The 27,713-nt window shown below is 44.2% G+C and overlaps 1 protein-coding gene across 2 annotated transcripts in view; it reads right to left on the minus strand.

Moving 5' to 3' along the window:
- The window catches only part of MAN1C1 (mannosidase alpha class 1C member 1), a 197,573-nt gene that overhangs the window by 68,266 nt on the left and 101,594 nt on the right, over window positions 1–27,713 (minus strand). For both annotated transcript variants that reach the window (XM_068268953.1, XM_068268954.1), the window contains 2 exons: window positions 9,073–9,188; window positions 6,353–6,433 (listed from right to left, as the gene is read on the minus strand). In XM_068268953.1, the coding sequence (XP_068125054.1) occupies window positions 6,353–6,433; window positions 9,073–9,188 (197 nt within the window). The remainder of the gene's footprint in view (window positions 1–6,352; window positions 6,434–9,072; window positions 9,189–27,713) is intronic.

Below are 27,713 nucleotides of genomic sequence, written 5' to 3' on the forward strand. Positions count from 1 at the left end.
CTGCTCTGCTGCTTGTGGATGCCTTATCTCCTATCTAACAGGCAGGAGAATTTCTAAATGTTCCTTACTTGTCACCCTAGTACATCATAGCACACAGTGGCGTAGCTAAGGAGCTGTGGGCCCTGATGCAATTTTTACATTGGGGCCCCCCAAGCACTCTATACATGACAATTGATACGGCGCACCAAAACCTGCCAATGGCAACTACAGTGTCAGAGTTGCAAGAAGGGAATGTTGAGCAGTTTGTTAATGATTACCACTATTCAAAGTATCTATAAAAGTGATTATTATGAGCACAGGACCAATAGAGAGCTAATACTGTGGTTGAGGGAGGGCCCCTCGGGCCCAAGGGCCCGATGCGATTGCAACCTCTGCACCCCCTATTGCTACGCCCCTGATAGTACACTTACCATATGGGCCAAAGGCAGGCAATCACTGGCCTTAGTGAAAGGTTTGGTTTGGTCCATCTCAGCACCAGAAAGGTGGGTTCTACAAAATGGTTTTGTCACCCCAGAAAACTCCTGCTTCACTTGCACTTGCTCCAGGTTGGGTGGGTTTCTCCCTCATCCCAAATAAGTTAAGTAAGATGTGAAAGGCAGTAGTGACTCACTATGATATTGGGTACAGAGCTGGGGGAACAGATGCTGCTGTACTTTAGCTAATATTAGGTACTTGTTTTTCTAGCACATCCCACAGGAGCTCACTTGGATTGAGATCTGGAGAATCTGATAGCCAAAGAAAACATGGTTCCTCAGATAAGGCCTTCCATTTCCCCATGGCCCAGTTCTAATGCGCATGTGCCCATTGAAGGTGCTTCTGGTTGTGGATAGGTGTCAGAATGGGCACTCTGACATGTCTGTCTCTACAAGACCTCATACTTGGCAAGTTGCAATCCACTTTATATTCTAACACCTTTCTCTCATGGCATGAAATGTTTTTCAGCAATTTCTGCTTCAGTAGCTTTTCTGACTAGGCCACATGGGAACCCTTCACTCCCCTGTGCATCAGTGAGCTTTCGGCACCTTGAACTTTGTCACAAGTTCACACGTTGTCCTTCCTTGAATCATTTTTCCTAAATACTAAACACTAAATACTGAGAACACCCCATAAAACCTGTCATTTTGTCATTTTGCAGATGCTGTGCCCGAGTCATCTAGCCATTTGCCCCTTGTAAAAGATCCAAATTCCTGCTTCCTGCTTCACCAGATCCCCTTTACGCCTATTCACTTGCTGCATAACATATTCCACACTCTGACTGACATATTCAAGCTTAATTTATTATACAGAATGCAAAGGCACCTGTGTAGTTCTGTGTCCTCAGCATGTCATTGTTTCAGGGTTTTCTGAAGCCCACACTGCCCAATCATTTCTACATTGATTTCGATTTCAGTGAACATATTTTTTGTTTTGTTTAAGTTTTGGATAGTATGGGGATATGTTAGAAACTCTGAAATGTTTTATCACTATGGCCTCATTTAGGAGCTTTCACATCACTAGCTGTCCTGGCCACCCCTATTATGCAGAGCTTTTCATGTTATTAAGAGAGATGAAAATAATTCTGACTTGCATGCAAATGCAATGCAAACTGTATGCAGCTTGGAATCGGGCAAATCAAAATCAACATCAAGTTCATTTGATTGGCCAAAATCCAAACTACATGCAATTTGCATGAAATTTGCATACAAGTTGGACTTATCTGCATTTCATTGAGTTGTATGTTCTGGGTTGATATAAAACGGCACTGAATTCCTTCATACCACTATCATCTGCTTTATGCTAATATTTGTACAAGTTATTATTAATTCTTTAGCAACCAATTTATTTAGAGGCTTGCAAGTGCTCCGGGACAATTTATTTTAGCACATTTTTTTTAAATTTCTTTATTTGTTATATTTTCTTGCTTCTAATTAGTATTGCTGTAATGTTTATTTATGGCCATTTGTCACTACGGGGCAGTATACGACAATAACATTTTCATCTGACTTCTGCTTTCAGTCTCTATATTTTCTGCCAGGGAGAGAGATCAAAGCATCCAAAGAATTTACAGCACAAGAGTTCTGCCTACTGAGGTCAAAAGCAGAGCACTTATCTCAAAGGAGATAACTCTATTGAAGCTGCTAATGGATTAATATACAGTATGCACATGTATATTCTTGGCATAAGCATCTAGAATAAAAAGCTAGATATCCACTACTGATTGTATCAAACTGTACTGATTGTTGTAGTCTGTGACTGTAAAATAGCAGTGGGGAGATTTTTTATTATAACAGCTATACATTACAGTTATAGTTATGAGGTTCAGAGCAATCCAGGTGAATTGTCTATAGTCCTTTCAATACAATTCAAATTCCTTAGGAAAAGGGCAAAAAACAAACACAACTTCATACACCACATCTCTATGAAATATACCTCTGTGTCAGTCCAACTCCCAGGTCTGTGAGCAGGTGTTAAACAAGGATCCTTATCTTAGCTTACAACCTCTAACCCCAGGTCGATGGCCTGTGTGAATTAAGGCATCTTAATGACATGTATTTATGCTTGAAAAAATATCTGTTTTCCCTTTTGATGTTGCATGTATATAAGCTGTCTGTACCACCAGCCTGCAAACTAACAGGATATAAGCCAGACGAAGGCTGCAAGGCCGAAAGCTTGCTTAATTTTATTCATTTTTAGTTAGCCAATAAATGGTATCATCCTGATTTAAAACTTCTTGATATAAGAAAAAAAATCCTCATATCAAATGTCAGGTAATTACACAAAAATGACACAAAAACATAAAACTTCACGAGTGCATCTTATATGATATAAAGCACATCTATAATATAGTTACTCTACACCAGGGGTCTAGTCCTGGGAAAAGAAGTGAGTGGACTCAGCTGGAGAACCTCTGCGGCGCACCAAAAAATGGGCGTGGTCAAGCACACTGTGGGTGTGGTCATGGGTGGGGCCAAATATACATGACCTTAGCAGTGATGTAAAAGGTCTGCCAAGGAAGTTTGAGCTCTGCCGTAGTGTATCCCCCAAAAATTGATGTAATCTGACAGCATTTCACCAAAAAGACACATAATCTGGTAGAAGTTCCTCCAAAATACAGATAATATGGAAGTGGTTCCCCCAAAATAGACAATGTGGCAGCAGCAGTTCCACCAACATACACATAATTTGAAAGCAGTTCCCCAAAATACGCGAAACCTGACAGTGGATCACCCAAAATACACGTAACACCCAAAATACATATAATCTGGCAGTAGTGGTCCCCCAAACATACACAATCTGGCAGCAGTTCCCCAAAATACACGTAATCTGGCAGCAGCCGTTCCCCTAACATACACATAATCTGGCAGCTGTTCCCCAAAATACATAACAGCGATTCCACAAAAATGCAGATAATATGACAGCAGTTCCCCCAAAATAGGTACCCCCAGGTAGCCAGGTCTATAGGTGTCCCCAGTATAAGTAGCCATGAGTATAGTAGTCCCCAGTATATGTAGCCAGAGGTATAGTTGTCTAGTATATGTAGCCAGGGGTATATGTGCCCAGTATATGTAGTCAGGGGTATATGTCCCCAGTATATGTAGGCAGGGGTATATGTCCCCAGTATATGTAGGCAGGGGTATATGTCCCCAGTATATGTAGCCAGGGGTATATGTGCCCAGTATATGTAGCCAGTGGGATATGTCCCCAGTATATGTAGGCAGGGGTATATGTCCCCAGTATATGTAGGCAGGGGTATATGTCCCCAGTATATGTAGGCAGGGGTATATGTGCCCAGGTAGCCAGGGGTATATGTCCCCAGTATATGTAGGTAGGGGTATATGTGCCCAGTATATGTAGCCAGGGGTATATATGCCCAGTATATGTAGGCAGGGGTATATGTCCCCAGTATATGTAGGCAGGGGTATATGTCCCCAGTATATGTAGGCAGGTGTATATGTCCCCAGTATAGGTAGGCAGGGGTATATGTCCCCAGTATATGTAGCCAGGGGTATATGTGCCCAGGTAGCCAGGGGTATATATGCCCAGTATATGTAGGCAGAGGTATATGTCCCCTGTATATGTAGGCAGGTGTATATGTCCCCATTATATGTAGGCAGGGGTATATGTCCCCAGTATATGTAGCCAGGGGTATATGTGCCCAGGTAGCCAGGGGTATATATGCCCAGTATATGTAGGCAGGGGTATATGTCCCCAGTATATGTAGGGAGGGGTATATGTCCCCAGTATATGTAGGCAGGGGTATATGTCCCCAGTATATGTAGGCAGGGGTATATGTCCCCAGTATATGTAGGCAGGTGTATATGTCCCCAGTAGATGTAGCCAGGGGTATGTCCCCAGTATATGTAGGCAGGGGTATATGTCCCCAGTATATGTAGGCAGGGGTATATGTCCCCAGTATATGTAGGCAGGGGTATATGTGCCCAGGTAGCCAGGGGTATATGTCCCCAGTATATGTAGGTAGGGGTATATGTGCCCAGTATATGTAGTCAGGGGTATATATGCCCAGTATATGTAGGCAGGGGTATATGTCCCCAGTAAATGTAGGCAAGTGTATATGTCCCCAGTATATGTAGCCAGGGGTATGTCCACAGTATACGTAGCCAGGGGTATGTCCCCAGTATATGTAGGCAGGGGTATATGTGCCCAGGTAGTCAGGTGTGCCCCCACCCGGAGGGAGCAGAGCAGGGAAGGCGAGCTATGGGGACAGTGGGGATGGGCGGACATCTCCCCCATCCCTCACCTTTGTGCTCCCCTTCCTGCCTCTCCCCTCCGGCGTTTTTAAGTGTCGGGCCCGGCGACGAAAGTGGGCGGAGACTTACCGCGTTCCAGTCGCATGGGACGCTCCGCTCTGTGTGCGGCTAGAAGACCAGACTAGCCGCACACAGAGCGGAGTGTTCCATGCGACTGGAACGCGGAAAGTCTCCGCCCACTTTACTGGGGACATATACCCCTGCCTACATATACTGGGGACATATACCCCTGCCTACATATACTGGGGACATATACCCCTGACTACATATACTGGGCACATATACCCCTGGCTACATATACTAGACAACTATACCTCTGGCTACATATACTGGGGACTACTATACTCATGGCTACTTATACTGGGGACACCTATAGAACTGGCTACCTGGGGGTACCTATTTTGGGGGAACTGCTGTCATATTATCTGCATTTTTGTGGAATCGCTGTTATGTATTTTGGGGAACAGCTGCCAGATTATGTGTATGTTAGGGGAACGGCTGCTGCCAGATTACGTGTATTTTGGGGAACTGCTGCCAGATTGTGTATGTTTGGGGGACCACTACTGCCAGATTATATGTATTTTGGGTGTTACGTGTATTTTGGGTGATCCACTGTCAGGTTTCGCGTATTTTGGGGAACTGCTTTCAAATTATGTGTATGTTGGTGGAACTGCTGCTGCCACATTGTCTATTTTGGGGGAACCACTTCCATATTATCTGTATATTGGAGGAACTTCTACCAGATTATGTGTCTTTTTGGTGAAATGCTGTCAGATTACATCAATTTTTGGGGGATACACTACGGCAGAGCTCAAACTTCCTTGGCAGACCTTTTACATCACTGCTAAGGTCATGTATATTTGGCCCCACCCATGACCACGCCCACAGTGTGCTTGACCACGCCCATTTTTTGGTGCGCCGCAGAGGTTCTCCAGCTGAGTCCACTCACTTCTTTTCCCAGGACTAGACCCCTGGTGTAGAGTAACTATATTATAGATCATCTCCCCTCCCATCCCTCACCTTTGTGCTCCCCTTACTGCCTCTCCCCTCCGGCGTTTTTAAGTGTCGGGCCCGGCGACGAAAGTGGGCGGAGACTTACCGCGTTCCAGTCGCATGGGACGCTCCGCTCTGTGTGCGGCTAGAAGACCAGACTAGCCGCACACAGAGCGGAGTGTTCCATGCGACTGGAACGCGGAAAGTCTCCGCCCACTTTCGCCGCCGGGCCGACACTTAAAATACCGGAGGGGAGAGGCAGGAAGGGGAGCACAAAGGTGAGGGATGGGAGGGGAGATGTCCACCCATCCCCGCTGTCCCTATAGCTCGCCTTCCCTGCTCTGCCCCCCTCCACACAAGCCAGGGTGAACGGCGTTCACTTTGAAGAAAAAGTGGGTGGACGCCGTTCACCCACGTCCACGCAGGACTCGACCCCTGCTCTACACCCCACATTGTTTTTGTAGAGTTTTGTAGTGTTGTTTTGTATCATCTGTTGTAAGATGATATGTCACTTTTTAGTGACATATTATGAACCTGAATTGCCATTGCTCAGCTTATCAATGACCTTGAACATACAGAATAGACGCGTTAATATATATTTTTCCACTCACCTCTTTCCCTGAAAGGTAATAAGCAGCAAGTAATCCTCCAATGTAACGGATGTTAACTTCAAATAAAGAGGCTTCTCCATTCTGATAATACAAATATATATGTGGTGGTGATGCATACAGCAGACATTGCTCTCCTACATTAAAACAGCACTCTACGCCAACACTCAATACACAGAAGAGTTATGTTATCTCTGAACAGCCAAAATATTTGCAATCCTGCCCAAACTTGTGTGACTCACATGCTAAAGAGGAGGGTGATGCCGCTGTTCACAGTTACAGCTCTGGAGCTTCCAAATGAGTAACCATCCCCACACAAGTGAGATCCTCCCTGCAAGCTGCTTAACCACTTCAGCATCAGCACTGACATATTATGCCTCCTTCCATACTGCAATTATTTCACTCACATTGTACAATGTTTCTTTTTTTTTAGTCTTCACAAAAACATCAGGTGCTGTTTTTTTTCAGGACTGGTGAGCAGATAAGACAAGGGCCCGTTCACACTGCACGCGTTTCCAGCCGCGTTTTGGAAACGCGTGCAGGTGGCCAAAACGCACGACATCAGACATTGCATAGAGTGCAATGTCTGATGTTCACACTGCATGCGTTCCGGACCTGTACGGTCCGGGAACGCATGCTGCACGCAGATTTTGCAAAAACGCGTGGCTGTCCCATTCACTTTTCAGTGATGGGATCAGCCACGCAACGCACACAAACGCGGATGGCCATGCGTTCGTACGCGTTGCGGTCCGCACGCGTTCCGCACGCAAGGCCATCCGCATTTCTGATCTGAACGGGCCCTAAAGAAATAGGTGTAGGGACCATCTTCTTCTATGTTTATCTTCTGTACTTGGACCTCAGTTAGCTAACCACCTGTTTATATAACTTCCAGTGTCTGAAAAAGTAGACAATTGTGCAGCCCAGCACAGCCTGATAGTAGAGGTGCTTGACAATGGTCATGTGTGGCCTCAAAACAATTGCCAGTCAGTTGACCAGGATGAATTAGACTCTAAGCCCTTGGAACTCCTGCTGTAGAGTGCCCACTCCTACTCATGGCATGGTATGCTGGACTGCCAGCCACCTAGCCGTGCACCCATTACACTGTCATTGATGGTGTGCCATGCCTCCTCTGCCTAGGAATAGTAGAGGTGGACAATTTATCTTGCATAAATTCTGTTAGGGGAGAAGGCAAGTAAAATCATGTAATAACCATGATCACGTGATTTCTTTGTAAGTCTTTGTTTTGTCACTATCCTGTGAGCATGTCTATCTTCTTCTTATGCAGGATAAAATATAAAAGACTGTCTATTAGAAAATACAGTAGAGTTCCCATTATCCAGAACTCAACAAACCAGCAGTCTCAACCTACCAGCAGATGTAAGCAGTACTCGGGCTGTTTGTGGGCTCTGCTGTGCTTAAAGACTGGGTTTTTAATATTTAATTCAGAGTTCATGGTATATTTATAGACTGGGGTATAATATTGTAGTAGCTAGCCCTATTTTTAACATTGAGGCTCAAGCAATCGGAAAGCACACTTCTCTGGATCAGCCAATCCTCATCAGTATCAGATAAGAGACTTTACTGTAAATAAGACATCTATAGCTGATATCCTTGCAAAACATTGCTACTTTTCTGTCTGTAATGCTGATCATCTGTTAAAAAACGTTCTAAATCACTCAAGTATCAATCTTATCAAGTATGCTGATTGGGTGCACTGAATATGATATTCCAGATCCAGAGGCGTATCTAGAGGGGTGCAAGCATAGCTTGTGCCATGGGCGCCACAGCACCATGGGCGCTATACTTGCTCCTGTGCTGCACCACCATGCCTGCCCTGTGCTTCTCTGTCACTCAGACCGGATTCATTCTGTTAACTGGGGAACATGGCTACTTAACTTATGTACATAGGGTGCACTTGGCTTAGTGTTAGAAAAGAGGACAGAGAGGAAATAAGAAGAGATATTTCCCAAAAATGCAACTTCAGTAATATCCAGAGCCAAAAAAACACAGGCAATCATAACACAGTAACGTAAGAAAGGATGCTGTTTTTAGAGGGGAAGAGGGCTCTGATGGTGGAGGGGGGGGGGGGGGGGTGCGGCAATTTCAGTGTTTGCCATAGGCGCAATATTACCCAGATACGCCCCTGTCCAGATCTGCAGACCTTTTCTATGTGAGAGAGGCAGAAAGCTCAGGCAACTAGAATTTTTAGTTCAGCAAAGCAACCTCCTTATTCTTTTTTATGACAGGTGTACTTTAAAAATAGTACCATAAAGAACAATAAAGAAGTGTAAATGACAGAAGCCAAGAACAATCTAAGTGATTACACCTTAAATCGTTGTTCAGATCAATACATGGCATCATGGTTGTTATGGCACAGTAGAGCGTAGTTCTCTGCCTCATTAAGTAAGCCTGAAGGCAACAGAATTCATTTGTTGTTATGTGTTGAAATCCTTTATTTGCTACCATTTCACAGGACATTGCACAGACACTGTGGTATGTATGAACTACAAGTATGGCTATTAAGTAAAGCAAAATGTCTGCATCAGCAGCAATGCACCCAGGGCTGACAGGCCCCCAGGTGTCAGATACAGCTGCAGTTGCATTATGGGGACTATTGCTAAAAAGGATTGAGGCTGGTTCATTGCACTCCCTCACCTGCCATAGCTCCTCTATGAATCTAAATGGACCACACAGCCATCACTTCCCCAGGCTTGCAGTCTTACCACATTCAGGTCAAAGCTGTTCTCAATCCAGTGTTCCGCATCTTCAAACTCCTCTTTCAAGTCCATAATAAAAAGTGTGTCCAGAGCATCCACAATTGTAGCTCCTTTCAGCCCTCCTATGTGAGAGAAAGATTATGTTATGTCTTATGTCTTGGCTTACATTTAACAATAATGAATGATAATTATGATATGCTCATTTTAAGTAAATTTATGCAGCTTCAAAATGGACCAATAAAATACAGTGGCAGCATTTGACTGGTCCATTTTGAAGCGCTATAAAAGTGCATAAAATATGCATCAACTTCGAATGATCTGCATCTTAATGACCAATGATCATCTCTAATAGTTATACATAAAGCATACGAGCTAAACACTCATTATAAGGTTCTGTGTATGTTGTGGGCAAGTTTCCTGTACCTTCATGCTGCATATAATCCAAATAAAAAACAACTGTATGTATGTTGCATTTTAATAGCTTACAATATCGTGCATATTTCTATGGCTATGGATTAGGTTTTGATGATCAGTGTTGCAGAAATGTACAACAGAGCCGCCAGGATTATACTCAGAAGCACAGAATTCAGGAGTGTATGTAATCAATGGTCTGCAGAAACACATCTAACCTAACTGTAAACCTTTCTCTACTGAAATTCTAACACTAACCTAAACTTTTCATATGTGCCTAGGCACTAACCTTGTCTCAAGAAATAGTCAATTACAATTTTATTAAGTCTAGTCTAACCCCTCAGGATAGTTTGTGATCATTTTGCCACCTTAGACGAGACTCCACTGTTCTGCAGCCCCTTCCACAGTACCATGCAGACTGTAATGTATTAAAAGTGTCCATGTTTCTATTGTAAAGTAAAGTTTGAAATTATCTATGGTATGCACTTTATCAGGCTTTACATATTTTCATACTCTGCTATGAAGAAGTCAGATGGGTAGGAGGAGGCACCTCAAAATATGTAATAAAGCTAAACAGCAGTATGCAATGAAACAATCTTCCTTCAAAAGAGTAAGGAGAGTGAAAAATATTCAATTTATTGGACACGAAAGGAAGATGCATTTTGCAGCCCTTAGCCTCTTGTTCAGGTAAAAAATACAGTGTATTTGTACAGAGAACCACAGACTTGGATAATCCTTTGGATAAGATGCTCCAAGTCTGTGGTGCTCTATACAAAGACACTGTATTAGTATTCTTTCATTTCATACTGGTGTTTAGCTTTTTTCTGTATATTTTGGGGTGCCTCCTCCGACCCATCTGAGTTTGTTCCCCCTAGTTTCGGAATTAATTTCCCCTGTGATAGCAAATCTAGCTTCTTCTTTTTTTCAGAGTGCAACCCACCCGTACTGTGAGGAAAGTTCTTATATCCACGTTTAGTTGGAATTCTCCACCTAGACCAGAAACCACAAGGATTTTCTGAGCGCTTTGTGATTTGAAAACTCTTGCTAATGTAATGCTATGGGTGTGATCCCACTTGAGCGACGTGATTTTATAAAAATCCCCCATAGCATTGCATTAGCAAGAGCTTTTTCAAATCACTAGCGATTAGAAATCGCTCCTAGTGGGTTTCTGCCCTTACTGTTGTTACCTTTTAGCAACCTAGTTTTGCAAGTAGTATTTTTGTTACCAATTATCCCATTATCTGGAAATACTATACTATAAGGGCCCTGTTCTCTGTTTTTTTTTCTTTCCAGTTCCTGAAGTTCACCCCTTGAATTTAACCCTCCGGACATACCTGTTACCATGAAGAAGTAACTGAGGATTTGTTTCCAGTTCATATGAAAATAAGTAACAACCCACTGTTCTCCAGATACATTAAACCAGTAATGTTATCTAATGTAACAGCAAGCCTGAGACTGTTGTAGTAACCCCAATAACAAACACAAAGGTGTCAAAAGTCTGGAGGTTTGGAATGGGTAATGGTTGAAACACTGAGGAAACCTTTATGAAATTATTATTTACATTAGACTTGTATTAGCCAACGACACTCCGCCACAAACTTTCAGGAAACCACACATACTGACACCCCCGATACCCCCCCCCCCCCCACCACCACCACCATCCGGCTGTACTGCTGCTGCCATCTCCTCACCTCCCCTACATCTCTCATACTTTGCTCCACGTGCTGTCAGCTCTCTGACCTGTCTCTGTCCTCCTGAGAAGCCGGTGGTGTGATCGCAGTGTGCAGATAAGTTGTAGCTTGTAGCTTCCTGTCTTTCACATTGGTGTATTGGAACACCATTAAGGATATAATATTTTTTCTCCCGATTATTGATATTTATATTAGCTTCCTGTCTTTCCCCAGCCTGACATCCCCACTGTCACACTATCTCCTGGCATGCTTCTGCCATTCTGGGCTCGTTCCCATGCATTCTCCTTCTGCGGTCAGCCCGAGCTAGGGCACCGTACACCAGCCAATCACGCCGCTGCTGCGCCATTTGGTGACTGATGCCGATGGTCTTGGGGGCTGGACCATGGCTCCGCCATTGTGGCCAATCACTGCACTTGCTGAGTAGCAGTGTCTTATCAGATCTCAGTTGGCCTAATTCCTTTGTTGTTTATGGAACGATGCCCACTGGCATCTGATAGGTCACTGCTACTGAGGGAGTGCAATGACGGAGCTGTTGGACTGCCTGCGAGACCATCGGCTCCAGTTTACAGAGCAGTGGGCACAGGGCTGGATTTGTACTCTTTATGGCCCAAGGTCACTGCCACCAGCCGCCCCCCTTCAGTATAGGTAGCGAGATGACCCCTCCCCCTTCCCTCCAGTATAGGTAGCTGTATGTCTCCCCCCCCCCTTCCCTCTAGTATTGGTAGCCTGATGATTCCCCCCGTATAGGTAGCCAGATGACCCCTCCCCCCGTTCCCTCCAGTATAGGTAGCCAGATGACTCCCTTAATCCCTCCTCTTCCCACCCCCCTTTCAGTATAAGTAGCCAGCTCGCCTTCACACTGCAGCAGCCATCAGCTGGTCTCCGGTGTAGAAGCTTCCTTTTTCTTTCCATCTTCAATGCTGCACAAGTCCATAGCCACCGGCCACAATGCAAACATGCACAGAGAGCAAGGAGGCTTCTGCACAGGCAGCTAGCAGCAGAGTACTCTAGTCAGACACTCACCTGATCTTCCTGCATTGCAGCATGTGTAAGCTTGCAAATGCTGCACCAGTTTAGCCTGCTGCTTTGGTGCCCTTGTTCCTGTGGTGCCCTAGGCCATGGCCTAGGAGGCCTTGGCCTAAATCTGGCCTTGAGTGGGCAGCTGTCGGGTCTGGTGGCAGCAGATTGCTACAGGAGGTACTCGTGGGGGGACGCCTGGGACACCTGATGCCATCACAAATTTGTATTATTCAGACCATAAAACACAGTCACTTTTTCTCACCACTGTTTATGGTCTGAAAAATACAGGTAAACTTTTTTTTATATGGTTATTTGTCTCTCACAAGTAAAAAACACAAACACATGCAATAAAGCTGAGCAATGAATTATAGATCAGGTTTCACCAGTCTGATTATACCACACTGTATTCTATTCACCACATGGGGGATTAAAAGGTGCCAGGCCTGAATCAGCAAAGTTGCCATAAATGGCCCTGTTTTACCCCCTTAACATTCCTCATGCTGCCTGTACTGACCTTTAGCCTGTTCCTGACCATGACTCAACATCATAATTTTGTGCCCTGTTTGGTTTCCTGTTGACTGTAAAGCCCCGTAACACGTACAAGGACTGAGATTGAGATCGGGACTCAATCCCTGGAGTAACATTTATAGGCCTAGGCTAGAGACACATCTGCTGATATGAAGGGTGGGAATGCTGCAGCGGCTTTGGCTTCTGGGGGTGGGTTGAACAATGTGCTTGGGAGTTTGTTTGATATCTGTAAAGATCCAGCATGTTGGATCTGTAGGGGCTCATCACAGCTACAGCATATAACAGCTAAATCCACCCCAGAGTTCACACCAGTCCCTCTCGGAAATTCTCACATTGGTGTACCTAATCTATTAAGGATGCATAATTCATTAGCCATGAGTAAAAACTAAAAAAAAGTGACATATATGGTAATTAGGTCCGCCCAGGAGGCAGAATTTGACATTAGCAAATCAAAGTTTCCTGCAGCTGATAAAGTTAATCAGCAGCTGTGTTAAAGGGTTGCCTTTGTTGGCAAGTAAGCATGATGTTTATAGGTAAATTGCAGCAAACCTAGAGGAAAAAACTCACAGTGCAATTACTTCCATAATCTTTTCCCTATGGGTGATCACTCTGTAGCTTATTAGTCCTCATGAGCTCCCCTTAGGGGATTTTAAACACAAAGACTGTGGAAGTGTAATTTGGTGAGTTGCTTTTAATATTATTATATTTGTTATGTATATGTTTTTGTTTCTTTCTTTTATTAGATCAATATATTTAATTAACTCTAAAACCGTGTTGGGTTCTTTTTTTGAAGCACTGTATAATTTAAGTTGTTTTATTAAGAACTCCTTATCCTCCAAGTTCTATCACTAATGATGAAGTCCTTTTTATCACTTTTTCTTGATTTAAAAAAAAACAAAAAACCCTCCACATACTAACCTAATGAAAGTGGCTCATGGCTCCTCCTTCAGGATTCCTCTGTGTTCAGGTGCCGATGCCATCAAGATAGCAAAGAGCAGCCAAGTCAAACTGCCAAGGTGGTCCTACCCCCTTGCCCTACATGACAGTGCCCCTGCCTGCGCTCCCCTGCACCCCTGATGACTTTACCACCTTTCCCATTGGTGCTCCGACTGTGGCCCACAGTCTTTGGGGAAAAGAAACCAAAGCCTGTCAGCCTTGAAGTGCGCTGCATGCACTGATGTCATCACATCAATGCAAACCTGCTCACTACTGAACCCTCAAGAATACAGAGGAAGGGGCCATGGAGGTGCCATGAAAATATGTGAGTGAAGCCAAAATTGTCTCAAATCTCAAGGATATCATCAAGACACTACCAAACCACCTATGCTCAGAATTTATATCCAGGTATGAGTGGATCAATGGTAAAAAGGCAGGGCCGGTTCTTCCATGAAGCAGCGTGAATTGTGTGCTTCAGGGCAGAGCCAATTAGAGGGCGGCAAGAGGCGACTTCCCACCCCAAATGTTCGCCTACTCGCACTCCCTCCAATTTCCCTAACCACAACTTGTGGGTAAAAGTGAATTTGGATCTAGGCTTTGTACTGCAGAGGCAGGAACATCAGGTGGATGCTGCATTTGCATGGGGGAGGGTATGTTGGGGGGGGTGTCAGAAATAAGTCTAGAACCTGCCCTGTGGGGAGGAAACTATCACAATGCTTGAACCTCAAGACTAAAAATCTACTCAGCAGCACTGAAAAGGCTTGGTGTTTCTTTAACAGTTTCACAGCATCAGAACTTTGTTTTTCTTACCCAAGCCTCATTTTTAGCTACACAGAAGCTAAGCTCCGCTCCATCAAAGAAATATGCCCGGGCATTTTTCCCCTGATGCTGTGCAAAGCATAATGGGATTTCTGATGTTGTTCTCGTTGCCTAGCGCGCACAGCTGGGAGGGGTGATCAGGACACAGGACAGTTGGAACTGTGTCTCATGCTCTCTGTCACCTCCTTTCAACCAAAAAGATGGCTGCCCCCATGAAATCACAAACATTTGCCTGTTCTTTTAAAACAGGGTGGGTAAGAGATTATATTACCTATCTATTTTAATTAACATAACTAATGTAACTTAATGACAGTATGTTTGTTTAGGCTGAAGTTCCTCTTTAATTTGAGAGTGCTGCAAAATCTGTGGATAACTAAGATCCTCCATTTTGTTTGGAAGTTTTTATTGCTGCGTGTTATTAATATTGTTATTATTTATATAGTGCCAACATCTTCTTTAGTGCTGGTCATAATGTAAAATAAATATTGGGGAGCATAGATACATGAGAAATACAAAACTCTGCACAAGCAGGACATCCAGCAATGCAAGTACAGATACTGTACATAGCTGATGTGTGGTTTGAGACAGCACCAACACCGGTACACGTTCATATGATAAATTACAGCAGAATGAGAGACAACAGGAGGAGTTCCCTCTCTGCCCTTGCAAGCTTACAATTGCTGTAAGTGTAAGCTTGAGTGCAAGGGTGCAATGTATTTGCATTGTACTTGGCCACATCCCTTTGCACCTCCCTTTCCCCCATGTATAATCTGTGTAGGATGAGCATAGCTACCTTGTTTGTCTAAATGCCTCTAGACTCCATGTTGGCCAGGCATCAAGATGTATCTTTCCTTATGCTACTACAGCCCATTATTACGGTGGTGTAAGAAAGTTTGAACTAGCTTGAATGGCTATTTGGATGCATATATACCTGTGTGTGTTCCCTTCATTTAAATGTTAACATCCTATTTTCTCCTAGTCTAAATTTCAAGTTGTATGCATGAATTTTCTGCTGGCATGCTTATATGCTGGTATGAGTGGACGAATTCTAAGGAGGAAACCTTGATGACTGTAGCGGGTTGGCTTAATTTAAAAATGCTGCAGCATTTTTGGAGAACTAAGTGCCTCTATTTTGTTTGGCAGTTTATTGCTGTGTGTTTTGCATTACTGCAAGTGTACGTTCTGAGCGCAAGGGTTAATATTGATTTGCATATGATTTGGGCAGGTCCCTTTGCACCTCCCTTTCCCTTTATTTGTGGTCTGTGTGGGATGAGCACAACTACCTTGTTTGACAAAATGTAATAATGCAGCACCAGTATATCCATCAACCGATCATTATAGGTATGAGCTTTCAAGAGACAGGTAGACTGCTAGTTTTTTACAGGATACAAAAGGTTTTTTTTAACAAGCTCCATAACATAAATCAACTACCGTCAAATGCCGCACTGGTTACCATGGATGTAGAGACTGTTTAAAGTAACTTCCCCTACAAGAGTGGGATTGAAGAAAATCATAAATTTCTGTTATCCCCGCAGAATAAATCATGCAGAGCTGGGGATGTTACACAGCATTTCTAATTCACCCTCACACACAACTACTTTGATAATGGCCTCTAAGAGCAGCTCATGCAGAAAGCAAGGAGGAGCAAAGGGGCACCACAATATGCAAACCTATTTATAGATGACTTACAGGTGAGGAGGCATTTCTTAATACCTACTCAACAGAAACAACATAATAGTCTCCTCTACACTAGTGACCTTTTTATTATAAGGACAGAGCGGGAGCATAAGCTAAATTAATTTGCTCACTTTTTGCCACTGTCCATCCATCAGTCAAGGTAAAAATTTACTATTCTGCAAACTCTGCAACTTCCTAGACACCTGCATATATCAATGCTTAAAGCTCAATGTGGATGTAGATCGAACGGCCAGAGACCCTGTCTTACCAGCGCCTGAAAGCAAAGACATCCCAAGTTCCTTCAGGTATATGAGTACAGACAGAATGCTTGCAAGGTGTTTCTGGCGCTGCCCTACTGTAAATAGCAAAGTCCTAACTTGCCCCTGTATCCCTTCTTGTCAGAGTGCTGCTCCACCGTAAGTACATAAGATAATTAGATGGAAAACTCCACTATTGTGCAGAAAAGGGCAATCCCTTCATTTCATCTCTACACATTGGCATCAAGTCACTAAGACCTGTTCGGTAAAAAGTAATTAGTCGGTAAAATATTCAGTATGCACTAAAAACATGAACTGCTGCGGCTTCTTTCCTGTGACAGCGTATGAGAGTAAAGGACATCCCTGGTGTCCCTTTAGATCTGCATACTTCTGTAGTCCCTTTGATTCTCTGTATTAGTCTTTCCTTGCTCACATCTAAAGGGTTACAGGGAAACCTCAATGAATGTGCTCTGCTCCTACATCTTGTGTGTTTATTTTCTGAAGTCCCGCCTGGCAGTATGTCGGTACCAATGGAGCAAATACTAGGATGGGGTGCTCCTCCTACTGGCTGGCTCCTTTGCCTTTCTATTTTACCGAATGGCTGTTTGTTAGTTACTGACAGCTCCAAGCTGGAGTACCTCTCACTTGTTTTACCAAATGCTCTAATCTTTGTGGGTTGACATTAACTGAGGCATTTACTATTGGTAATTAACCTCACTAGTCAGTAATTTTACTTTTCCATGTGGGTAACAGCCTTAGTGAATTGACGCTTGACAAGCTGGAAAATGCAGTAATGCTTAGATAATTGAAGCCCTTGCAGGGATTAGTGGCAAAGCTTATTTCCACATAATAAACAGTTTACACTGGCTTCCTAAAATACTGGCAAGTTTACTGCCAGTCAATGAATTAGCGGAAAATGAGTAACAAGCCCTGAACTTTGTGCAATTAATTTCCCTGTGGCATGATGGGAGATTTATAGGTGGTCACATTCACCTACAAAGAAAGAGACTTTAGACAAACAGATTCCAGGCTGACAAATAAGGGTGATATACTGTAAGCTTCAGTCACTTAGGAAATACAGGGCTGGATGAAAATTGAAATGCAAAAAAAAAAAAGATCCCTTTCGATAATATTCAATTACAAAAAGTCTTCCAGAACACTGATCTATGTTTGTAGCAATTCTTCAATGAAAGGGAAGTTTCACTTTAAACGTTCTGGAATCACATTGTAGTGCACTCTGATACTGCAGAGGTCAAATTGCTCGACATTATAAATTATTCAGTTGTTACTAATTTCAGTTTTCTGTGTTGTTAGAAGCCTTGATTACAGGAACTAAAGAAATGCCACTACAGTATTTGAAAATGTTTCACTAAACAATTAAACAGATGCATAAAGAACAATAATTGCATGAAAACATTCCAACTATAAACATGGCACAATATTTTCAAATATGCCACTCAAGGGTATAAATCTTAAAGCAGTTGCATCTGCTACTATCAAGTACCATCTCATTGAATTGAATATTTTATTTATACAGTATTACAGTATTAATAACACCTTCTGATTCATGCCATTATCTAATCAGCCAAACGTGATAGCAGCGCAATGCATAAAATCGTATAGCTATAGGTCAGTAGATTCGGGTAATGTTTACATCCTACGCTAGAATAGAAAAAAAAAGAGTGACTGTGTTTGTCGCCTAATGGCTGGTGCCAGATGGTTTGAGTATTGCTAGAATGGGGATCCTGACACACAAAACACACTTAAAGGAACACAATCAAAGTTTTAATTTTGTCTTGAACACCTTTAAAGAGACACTGAAGCGAAAAAAAAATATGATATAATGAATTGGTTGTGTACTATAAATAATTACTAGAAGATTAGCAGCAAAGAAAATATTCTCATATTTTTATTTTCAGGTATATAGTGTTTTTTCTAACATTGCATCACTCTATAATATGTCCAGATTACACAACACTCAGCATTCAAAATGAGTCTTTCAGAGCAGTCTGTGAAGTAATAAACTCTCCTCTGCTAGAGGAAAAGTAAACAGTTCAATTACAGTTGAGATAATAAAAGTCAGATAACAGCCCTCTCCAAGACCAAGTTGGTCGGAGAGCTTAATAGCTTTTTTGCATAGAGATAACAACTGGAGTTTCTCAACTCTTCCTGCACTGGAAACAATTAGACTGATGTATCTGATCTTGATGTTTTTTTTCTTAGCTGTATTACACATACAAATCATAATATCATCATTTTTTTCGCTTCAGTGTCTCTTTAAGGGACTTAGTAATGACACATAGTGGCAATAAAAGAAAAAAAAAAAAACGTCCATCATCTAATCAGACCTTATATATGGAGAGCTGGGAGTGGAGTCAGGTGATGGGCTGTGCAAGGCAACAAGAATGTGTAAGTAGCTCTCTCCCTCCCTCTGCACTATAGTGCTTGGATAAACAAATTACGCTATGCTGAAATGAAAGTGTCTTGTGGGCGGCAGATCATTGAATCAGACTGACTGAAATCTGCCTGGCCACAAGACACTCTCCTGTCAACATAGCATGCACTGTTTATCCAAGCAGGACAGTGCAAAAGGATGGAGAGTGCTTCTTACACATTCCTGTTGCCGCGCACAGCCCGTTACCCAACACTACTGTCCTAGCTCTCCATATTTAAGGTCTGATACGGTGATGCATGTTTTTTTCTTTTCTTTTACTACCAGTGTGCGTCCCTTCTGCCTATTAAAGGTGTTCAGGAAAAAAGCAAAACTTTGATAGTGTCCCTTTAACATTCACTAAGAATGATGCAAACAACAAAAAACCCTCACAAATTCAGCGAGTGGCAGTTCTGCGCAAGAAAACTTCTGGTTGATGAGAGAGGTCAGAGGAGAATGGTGAAATCTTGTACATGCTTGTCCCCCTCTTGCTCTCCCAGCAACTGTAGCTGTTGTATTTTTTGCATACAAGTTTTTAACAATTTTTCCAATAAAGGCTTTTTTATACTGGATGTGCCCATCGCTTTCAACTTTGAGTACCTGGCTGAGTGGAACTGTCGTTTGGTTTGGAGCACTCCGGGGAGGCCCAGTGAAGTAGCCCAGTGCACCTAACTCCCTCTACATACTCTGAGAATGGTGAAACTGATTTGATCAGTCAGAAAGGCTACAATAACTCAGATGATCACTATTAACAACTATGGTTAGTATAATAGTATGCACAACATGTTGAACCATTTTGGGGAAAGCCGAGACTGCAGTAGGTTCAGGCTCACTGAAACTGGACAGCTGAAGACTGGTCTGATCTCACTGTCTCAGGAGGCACACAGATGGTAGTGTCAGAATTTGGGGTCAACAACATGAATCCATGTACCCAACTGTGCCAACAGTCTAGTAATGTGGAATGTGGTAAAATGGAAGGCCTGTAACTTGTTTGTGTAACAAATCTTTAATAATGATTGCATACATTATTGCATACATTCATGTCAATGTGGACCAGAATCTCAGAGGGATGTTTCAAACAATAGCTTTTGTGGACTTAGCTTAGTTCACCTATGAACTACAGGTATATACTATATACCTTTATGTATAACTTTATACCTGAGAACTAAATCAATCTCACTGTGAACCTGACGACTCTGCTGATAATCCGGCCTGTGTACAGCAGCCTCCAACCTGTCAGCGATTCGCCAGGTGGATCGAATTGTCCGAGTGACAGTTGACAGCTTCTGTGATGTCACATCTGCACCGCTCTGTTGACTATGCCTCCGTACAGTCTCTATACAGCGATGTTGCCCAAGGGATCAAGTCCCACCAATCCTCATTGGGCAACATCAATCTAGTGTCTGTATGGGCCTTAACTGTAGCCAGCAGCTTCAGCTAATTGCAGACATTAGTAAGAGACATGGTCTTGCGGCTGCATCAGGATTTTTAAGAGATGATATGTTATGATGTCTATAAAACTGATAGGGTATAAATTGCAACGACCAGACCTCCCGCTTTACCCGGGTTGCATCCCAGATTGGGGGTGGCTTGTCCCAGGTTGCGATTTGTCCCGGGAAACATCCCGGATTAGCCACCGGATGTCTGTGCGGTCAAACAGGGTTCCGTTATCGGCAAACTTGCAGGGCTATTGGTTGCAGGCTGCTCCGCTCCGCCCCACATCCACTATCCTCTCCCTTTATGTACCTCCCCTTTAAGCCAAGCCCCGGCCGACTTTGAACTTGGGCAGCAGGAGCCGAGAATTGGCCAGCAGCAGCAGCCAAAGCTGCTCTTCAGTAGACAGGAGGGCTCGCCTCAAGCCAGCGGGAGATTAAGCAGCTGCCGGCGGTGACTTAGACAGAGTGATTTACTGTGCGCCTGGCAGCTGCAGCCCACCCCAACCTGCCTGTCATGTGCTGGAGGGCGGGCAGGCATTCAAGTTGATCAGCCGATCTGAAGCAAGAGAGGAGGGAAACTCAAGCTCCATCCCCTCTAACATGCTCCAGCAGCAGCCAGAACAGCATGCAGCATCAGAGAGTAAGTATGTGTGACTCGTAGCAGAACAGTGTTTCGTGTGTGTGTGTGTGTGTGTGTGTGTGTGTGTGTGTGTGTGTGTGTGTGTGTGTGTGTGTGTGTGTGTGTGTGTGTGTGTGTGTGTGTGTGTGTCAGCCTGCAGCATCACAGAGAGGAGTGAGTTTGTGTAGCTTGTGCACTACATGGGGTCTACTAGTTAGATTTGTGTGTGTGTATCTGACCAGTTAGGACTGTGTGTATAGGGGGGTAACAGTGTAGGTTTTTTTCTCTTGAGTGACCTATGACATGTCACGCTCCTCTCCTTCCCACAGTCACCATTCTCTCCCCCCCCCCCCACTGCCACCCTCCTCTCCTTCCCCACTGTCCCCCCTCTCCTCCCCCACTGTTATCCTTCTCCCCCCCCCCCCACCCACTGTCACCCTCCCCACCCAGTGTCCCCCTCATCTCCCACTAAGCAGTTCTATGCCACCCCACCAGCACCCAGTGGCAGCGGGAACATTTAATGCATTAAAGTCTAGAAAAAAGAGGTAACATTTGCTGCATTTAATATGTGTGGGGTAAAGTGTATTTCACGTGTCAGAGGTACCATTTGCTACATTTAATGTTTACTGCATTTTAATGTATGGGTTGTAACATTTACTGCATTTTAATGTGTGGGAGGTTTATTGCATTCCTGTTGGCTGCATTTCAAGTGTTAGTGGTTGTTGCATTTCAAGTGTCGGAGGTAGTGGTTGTTGCATTTCAAGTGTCGGAGGTAGCGGTGGTTGCATTTAGGCTACTTTCCCACCAAGACGTTGTGTTTTAGGGGACGTTATGGTCGCATAATGTGCCCCTAACGCAACGCATGATGGTGTTGAAGTTGGACGTCAGATTGATCTGCGTTATGCAGCTTTCAAAGCAGCCGCTCCAGGTTAGTGATAGGAAGTCCGGATCTTTTTAAGGATTCAGATCATTTGAATCGGATCATTGAAAAGATCCGGATCTTTGAACCGAATCATTTGAATCATTTTACTAGGGAAGTAGACTGGGTGAAATGACTAGCAGGACAGGACTTTCCCTGCACTGTACATTTTGTATGTTCCTGTTTCTTCCAGACAGACATCCACTGTGAACCGAATCTTTCATTGTGATGATCTGGATGATTTAACTCACAAAAAAGATCCGGATCAAATGAACGATTCGTTCATGATCTGGACAACACTACAGTCCCCCCACGAGTCTCTACAGTGCAGTGAATATTAATTAGCCATGTGGCTGGCTGTGGAGGAGGAGGGGAGACCTCCTCCTCCAACATTACTGAGCATGTGCAAACAGTCTAACGTGGCTTAGCCCAGTATAACGTACAGCATGCAGCACTTTGTTTAAACGTGCTGCGTTACTATGTAACGCAACGTGTGCACTGTGAACAGCACATTGATTTTACAGTGCTGTGAGTTAGGCTGCGTTACTGGCTGCTGTAATGTGGGACTTTAACGTCCCACTGTGAAACCAGCCTTAAAGTGTTGGAGGTAATGAGGTTGCATTTCAAGTGTCGGAGGTAGCGGTGGTTGCATTTAAAGTGTTGAAAGTAGTGGTTGTTGCATTTCAACTGTCGAAGGAAACATTTTTTGCATGTCGTGTCGGAGTTGACGGTTGCTAAATTTATTATTTGATGGTTATGACTGTATTTGGTACTTTAAGGTCATTGTTGGCATTTCGGTAACTCTGGCCCACTGCCTCAGAGTTACACAGCTACATTAGTTAGCTCTGTCACATTAGTTAGCCCCACCCCACTATGCTATGGCCATGCCCATTTTTCGCAGCGGCGCGCTTCGCACGTCGCACAACTACCCCCTATCCCCCACCCCCCGTCCCAGGTTGAGCCCTCAAAAATCTGGTCCACTGTATATAAATGTCAAATGCTATAATAACACTTGGTTGGGTTCTCTCTCAAGGTGGCGGCACACAGGTTATTGAACTATCTTTTTTAAACATTCAATTCAGAAACGATTGGCATTCTTGCAAGAAAACAAAACAATTAACCTGCCATTAGACTTCAAAATATCAAAACTTCCAATCACTTGGAAATGCTTATATTTTAAATGATTACAAATGCACATTCAAGATAGACAAAAGTCCAAAATATCAAGTAAATCCTGGAAATAATACACCGTATACATACAGTGCTGCCAATAATTATTCATCCTGGCAAATTTTGACTTTTTGAAGTTTCTTTTAGTCAAACAGCATGTAATTTTTTGACGGGGCATGACATAGGTGTCTCCCAAAAGATAATAAGACGATGTACAAGAGGCATTATTGTGGAAAAAGAAAACATTTCTCAGCTTTTATTTACATTTGAGCAAAAAGTGTTCAGTCCAAAATTATTCATACCCTTCACAAACTGTCACAGTCGGTGGGAAAATCCAAAGTTCTATACCATCCTAATACTCCAAGCTGTTTTAAAGCATCCTAATTACCCTGATTAATTGGGAACAGCTGTTTTAATCAGCTCAACAGGTAAAAAACACCAGCTCTCTGCAGTTGGTTTGTGGACAGTCATGGCTAAGACAAAGGAGCTCAGTGAGGACCTGCGGCTGCGCATTGTGGTTGCTCACAAGTCAAGAAAGGGCTACAAGGCCTTTTCTAAATGTTTTCAAGTTCCAGTGGCTACAGTCAGGGACGGATTTCTGGGAAGGCCGGGAAGGCACGTTCCTAGGGCGGAGCCTTGCAAGGGGCGGGTGGCTGGAGAGCCGTCTTTAGCATCCCTAACCTGCTGCACAGGTCTCCCCAGTCTGTTCCCTCCACAGTCACACACTTTAATCAACATAATTATTATGCCCCATCTGCAGCCTCATCGCCCTGCGCCCTGCTAAGTTGTGTCTGTGTGGAGAGGGCGAACGGCTACAGACTGTTACAAGTTCAGGGATCAGTAACGTCAAAACCCTTGCACTGCACGTCATGCTGAAGGACAGCCACTGGCTGTTCCTGTGTGCAGTGATGGAGTTTCACTTGTGCAATCAAGTGAAAACAGACAGCGTGCAGGAGAAGAGGAGTCTTCGGGAGAAGCAGCACACTGTATAGAATGCTGCTAGGAGAGAGAGAGGCAGCCACCACGGTCAGCCAGGAAAGTAAACAGCTAGCTGGAAGGGAAACGAGAGGGAGACGAGCTCCAGATGGGAGGTGGAGAGGTGAAGAGTCTGAAGACAAGCCTTGGAGGTGAGGAGAAAGGTCAGAGGAGAGATACGCAACATCATAAACTTGCGTCCCAGGATGATGTGTATGTCACTTCTGTCCTATGTATGTTGTCACTACTGTGAGTGTATTGTCACTCCTGTCCACTTCTTGTGTTGTCACTCCTGTCTTGTGCGCATTGTCACTCCTGTCCTGTGTGTATGTTTTGTCACTCCTGTCCTGTGTGTATGTTTTGTCACTCTTGTCCTGTGTGTGTTGTCTCCCCTGTCCCGTGTGAGTTGTCACTCCTCTGTGTGTGTTGTCATTACTCTGTGTGTGTTGTCACTCCTCTGTGTGTGTTGTCACTCCTGTCCCGTGCGCGTGTATTCACTCCTGTCCTGTGTGCGTGCACTGTCACTCCTGTCCTGTGTGCATGCGCTGTCACTCCTGTCCTGCGTACGTGCGCTGTCACTCCTGTCCTGTGTGCGTGCACTGTCACTCCTGTCCTGCGTGCATGCGCTGTCACTCCTGTCCTGCGTGTGTGCGCTGTCACTCCTGTCCTGCGTGTGTGCGCTGTCACTCCTGTCCTGCGTGCGTGCGCTGTCACTCCTGTCCTGCGTGCGTGCGCTGTCACTCCTGTCCTGCGTGCGTGCGCTGTCACTCCTGTCCTGCGTGCGTGCGCTGTCACTCCTGTCCTGCGTGCGTGCGCTGTCACTCCTGTGCTACGTGCGCTGTCACTCCTGTCCTGTGTGCGTGCGCTGTCATTTCTGTCCTGCGTGCGTGCGCTGTCACTCCTGTCCTGCATACGTGCGCTGTCACTCCTGTCCCGGGTGTGCGTTGTCACTCCTGTCCTGTGTGTGTGTGTTGTCACTCCTGTCCTGTGTGTGTGTGTGTTGTCACTCTTCAGAGGAGCTTACAATCTAATCTCTGCCATCATGTGACTAACTCCCCAGAGGAGCATAGAATCTAATGCCTGTCATATCACTACCTGCTTTTAGAGGTAGTTACAATCTAATCCCTGTCTAAATGACCTCAGAGCAATTTTTAATCTAAATCCTGCTGTTATGTCGCTAACTACACTGCTGTATTATAGGTGGCACTTACTGTATGGGAGCACTGTTGGTTTTAGCGGGGGGGGGGGGGGGGGGGGCGGGGGGCGGTCTGGCGATAGTCGGGCCTTGAGCGGTAAAAAGTATAAATCCGGCCCTGGCTACAGTGCATCTATTATTAAAAAATACAAGGGGCTTAATTCACAAAGCGGTGCTAACCTACTTAGCACGTCTAAAGTCTTTAGACGTGCTAACCAGGGTGCTAAGTAGGTTAATCAATTGAGAAATCCGGTGCTAACCTACTTAACACCCTGGTTAGCACGTCTAAAGACTTTAGACGTGCTAAGTAGGTTAGCACCGCTTTGTGAATCAAGCCCAAGGTGTTCTAGACTGTGGGAAATCTCAGAGGACGTGGTGGGAAGCCAAAAGTGACACCTGTGCTGGCCAGGAGGATAGTGAGAGAGGTGAAAAAGAATGCAAGGATCACCACCAAGGCCATCCTGGTGAATCAGGACTCTGCTGGTGGCAATGTCTCAAGGCAGACAATTCAATAGACACCGCACACTGCTGGATTCCATGGATGCAGACCAAGGAGGATGCCACCTCTCCAGATAAGGCAAACAAAAGCTCTCTTGGCCTTTGCAAATGCTCATCTGGACAAAGAAGAAGACTTCTGGTCTTCTGTGTTATGTCAGATGAAACAAAAATGTAATTGTTTGGTCACAATGATGTTTCCTTCATTTGCTGTAAAAAAGGAGAAGCCTTCAACCCGAAGAACACCATCCCCGCTGTCAAACATGGTGGTGGAAACCTAAGTGCTTTGGGGGTGTTTTTCAGCTAATGGACCAGGGAACTTAATCACAGCAAACGGCACCATGAAAAAAGAGGCAAAAACATGAGGATTCTCAACCACAACATTAGGCAGTCTGCAGAGAAACTTGGCCTTGGGCATGTAATTCTTGGGGGTTATACTTTGACCACCCAGAGCAACAAGGCTGGTAGCTGAATAATGGAAGAGGCAGCACAGGCTGCCCAGAGCAACTTCAGCTCTGGGATTCTGATATCGCTACAAATAAAACACAATGGCAGTGCAGTGCGATGTTGCGCTGCCTTAGTTCGTACTGTGCTGCCTTAGTGATAGCAAGCATTCAGACAGGTACAAGACAGGACTATAGATTGGAGCGTAACTAGTAGCAACCGCAGCTCACAGTCACGTCCACAGAAGCAGAGCAAGCAGGTTAACAACAGTCACCAGCAAGAATCCACCCAGGCAAGACTACAGGATAGAACGTAACTAATAGCAACCGCAGCCTATAGTCACGTTACCAGAAACTAGAGTAGCAGGAATACTACAGTCACCAACGTGGTGATGGCAGAATCCAAGCTATCATGATAATGGATTTCATTGACCCACCGGGATGCAGCGAACATCCATCAAGCATGGAACTAGGCAATACACAGTAATACAGAAAAATAACAAGCGGCTTAACTAACAGATACATATATATTAGCAAGTCTGCATATATATTTATCAAGAAACTAGCTAAAGCACAAGTAATAAGGTTGCATTGAACTACAATAACAGAACTATACAGAGTAACAAGGTGCCCAGCAGACCAGCGTACTGACCGCTATCAAGGGTAGGGTCTAAAATGGGAGGCAGACTTTTAAACCGGCATCGGCCAATGTATGCAAGTATGAAAATTTACACACAGCTGAATGCAAAAATTGTTAGACCCAGCACTCTAAAAGGAGACCAGCGTGCTATAGCTGATTAGAACTCGTTGCTCATCAAGTTCAAAAATAGTAAAGAAGAAATGTCAGCAGCACCGCTGATGTGAAAAAAGTAGCTCTTTTATTTGTGCAATAAAATCACATATCAAAAATTGAGCTGAGGGCAACTACAGTCCGCTGTTTCGAAACACCCTTTGGTGTGGATTAGCAGCCGTTTTTTCCGTGGGAGTGTTTTTTGACAGTGATGTCACTTGTGGGATGCACTTCCTGTGTACTGAAGTTTCCCATCAGGTCCTCTGCTTTTTGATCTGCTCTGATTGGTCACTTTTCAATTCCTATTTGTGGATTGGTTAAAATTTGAATTTGTAGCCATATAAAAGGATGTATGTGAGCACTGTTTGTCATTATGAGCTTGCAACTAGAAGAAGAAGCATGTCGCTTCGAAACAGCGGGCTGTAGTTGCCCTCAGCTCAATTTCTGATATGTCATTTTATTGCACAAATAAAAGAGCTACTTTTTTCACTTCACGGTGCTGCTGACATTTCTTCTTCACACAGCTGAATGGTAATCATTCAATCCTGAGCTGACTTGATTACCATTCTCTAGCTGGCTGTGCATGCAAAGGACTCCCATAAGAAATACATGCAGTATTATGTAACAACATGGATACAGGAAATCCAGGGCTATCTGGCCGCAGCTCAGCTGCAACAAGCACTTGGTGGAATGATGACAGCATCCTGAGCTGCCCAGAACTGCAGAGCAATTGCAAATGACAATGAGACCCATTGCAAATGCACAACCGAATGCAAGCAGATAAGCCAGAACTGTCCGTTTGCAGCTCCACTGCAACGGTGAGAACACGCTACAG

This window comes from Hyperolius riggenbachi, chromosome 2, assembly GCF_040937935.1.
Source record: "Hyperolius riggenbachi isolate aHypRig1 chromosome 2, aHypRig1.pri, whole genome shotgun sequence".
In the NCBI taxonomy this organism is placed as follows: domain Eukaryota; kingdom Metazoa; phylum Chordata; class Amphibia; order Anura; family Hyperoliidae; genus Hyperolius; species Hyperolius riggenbachi.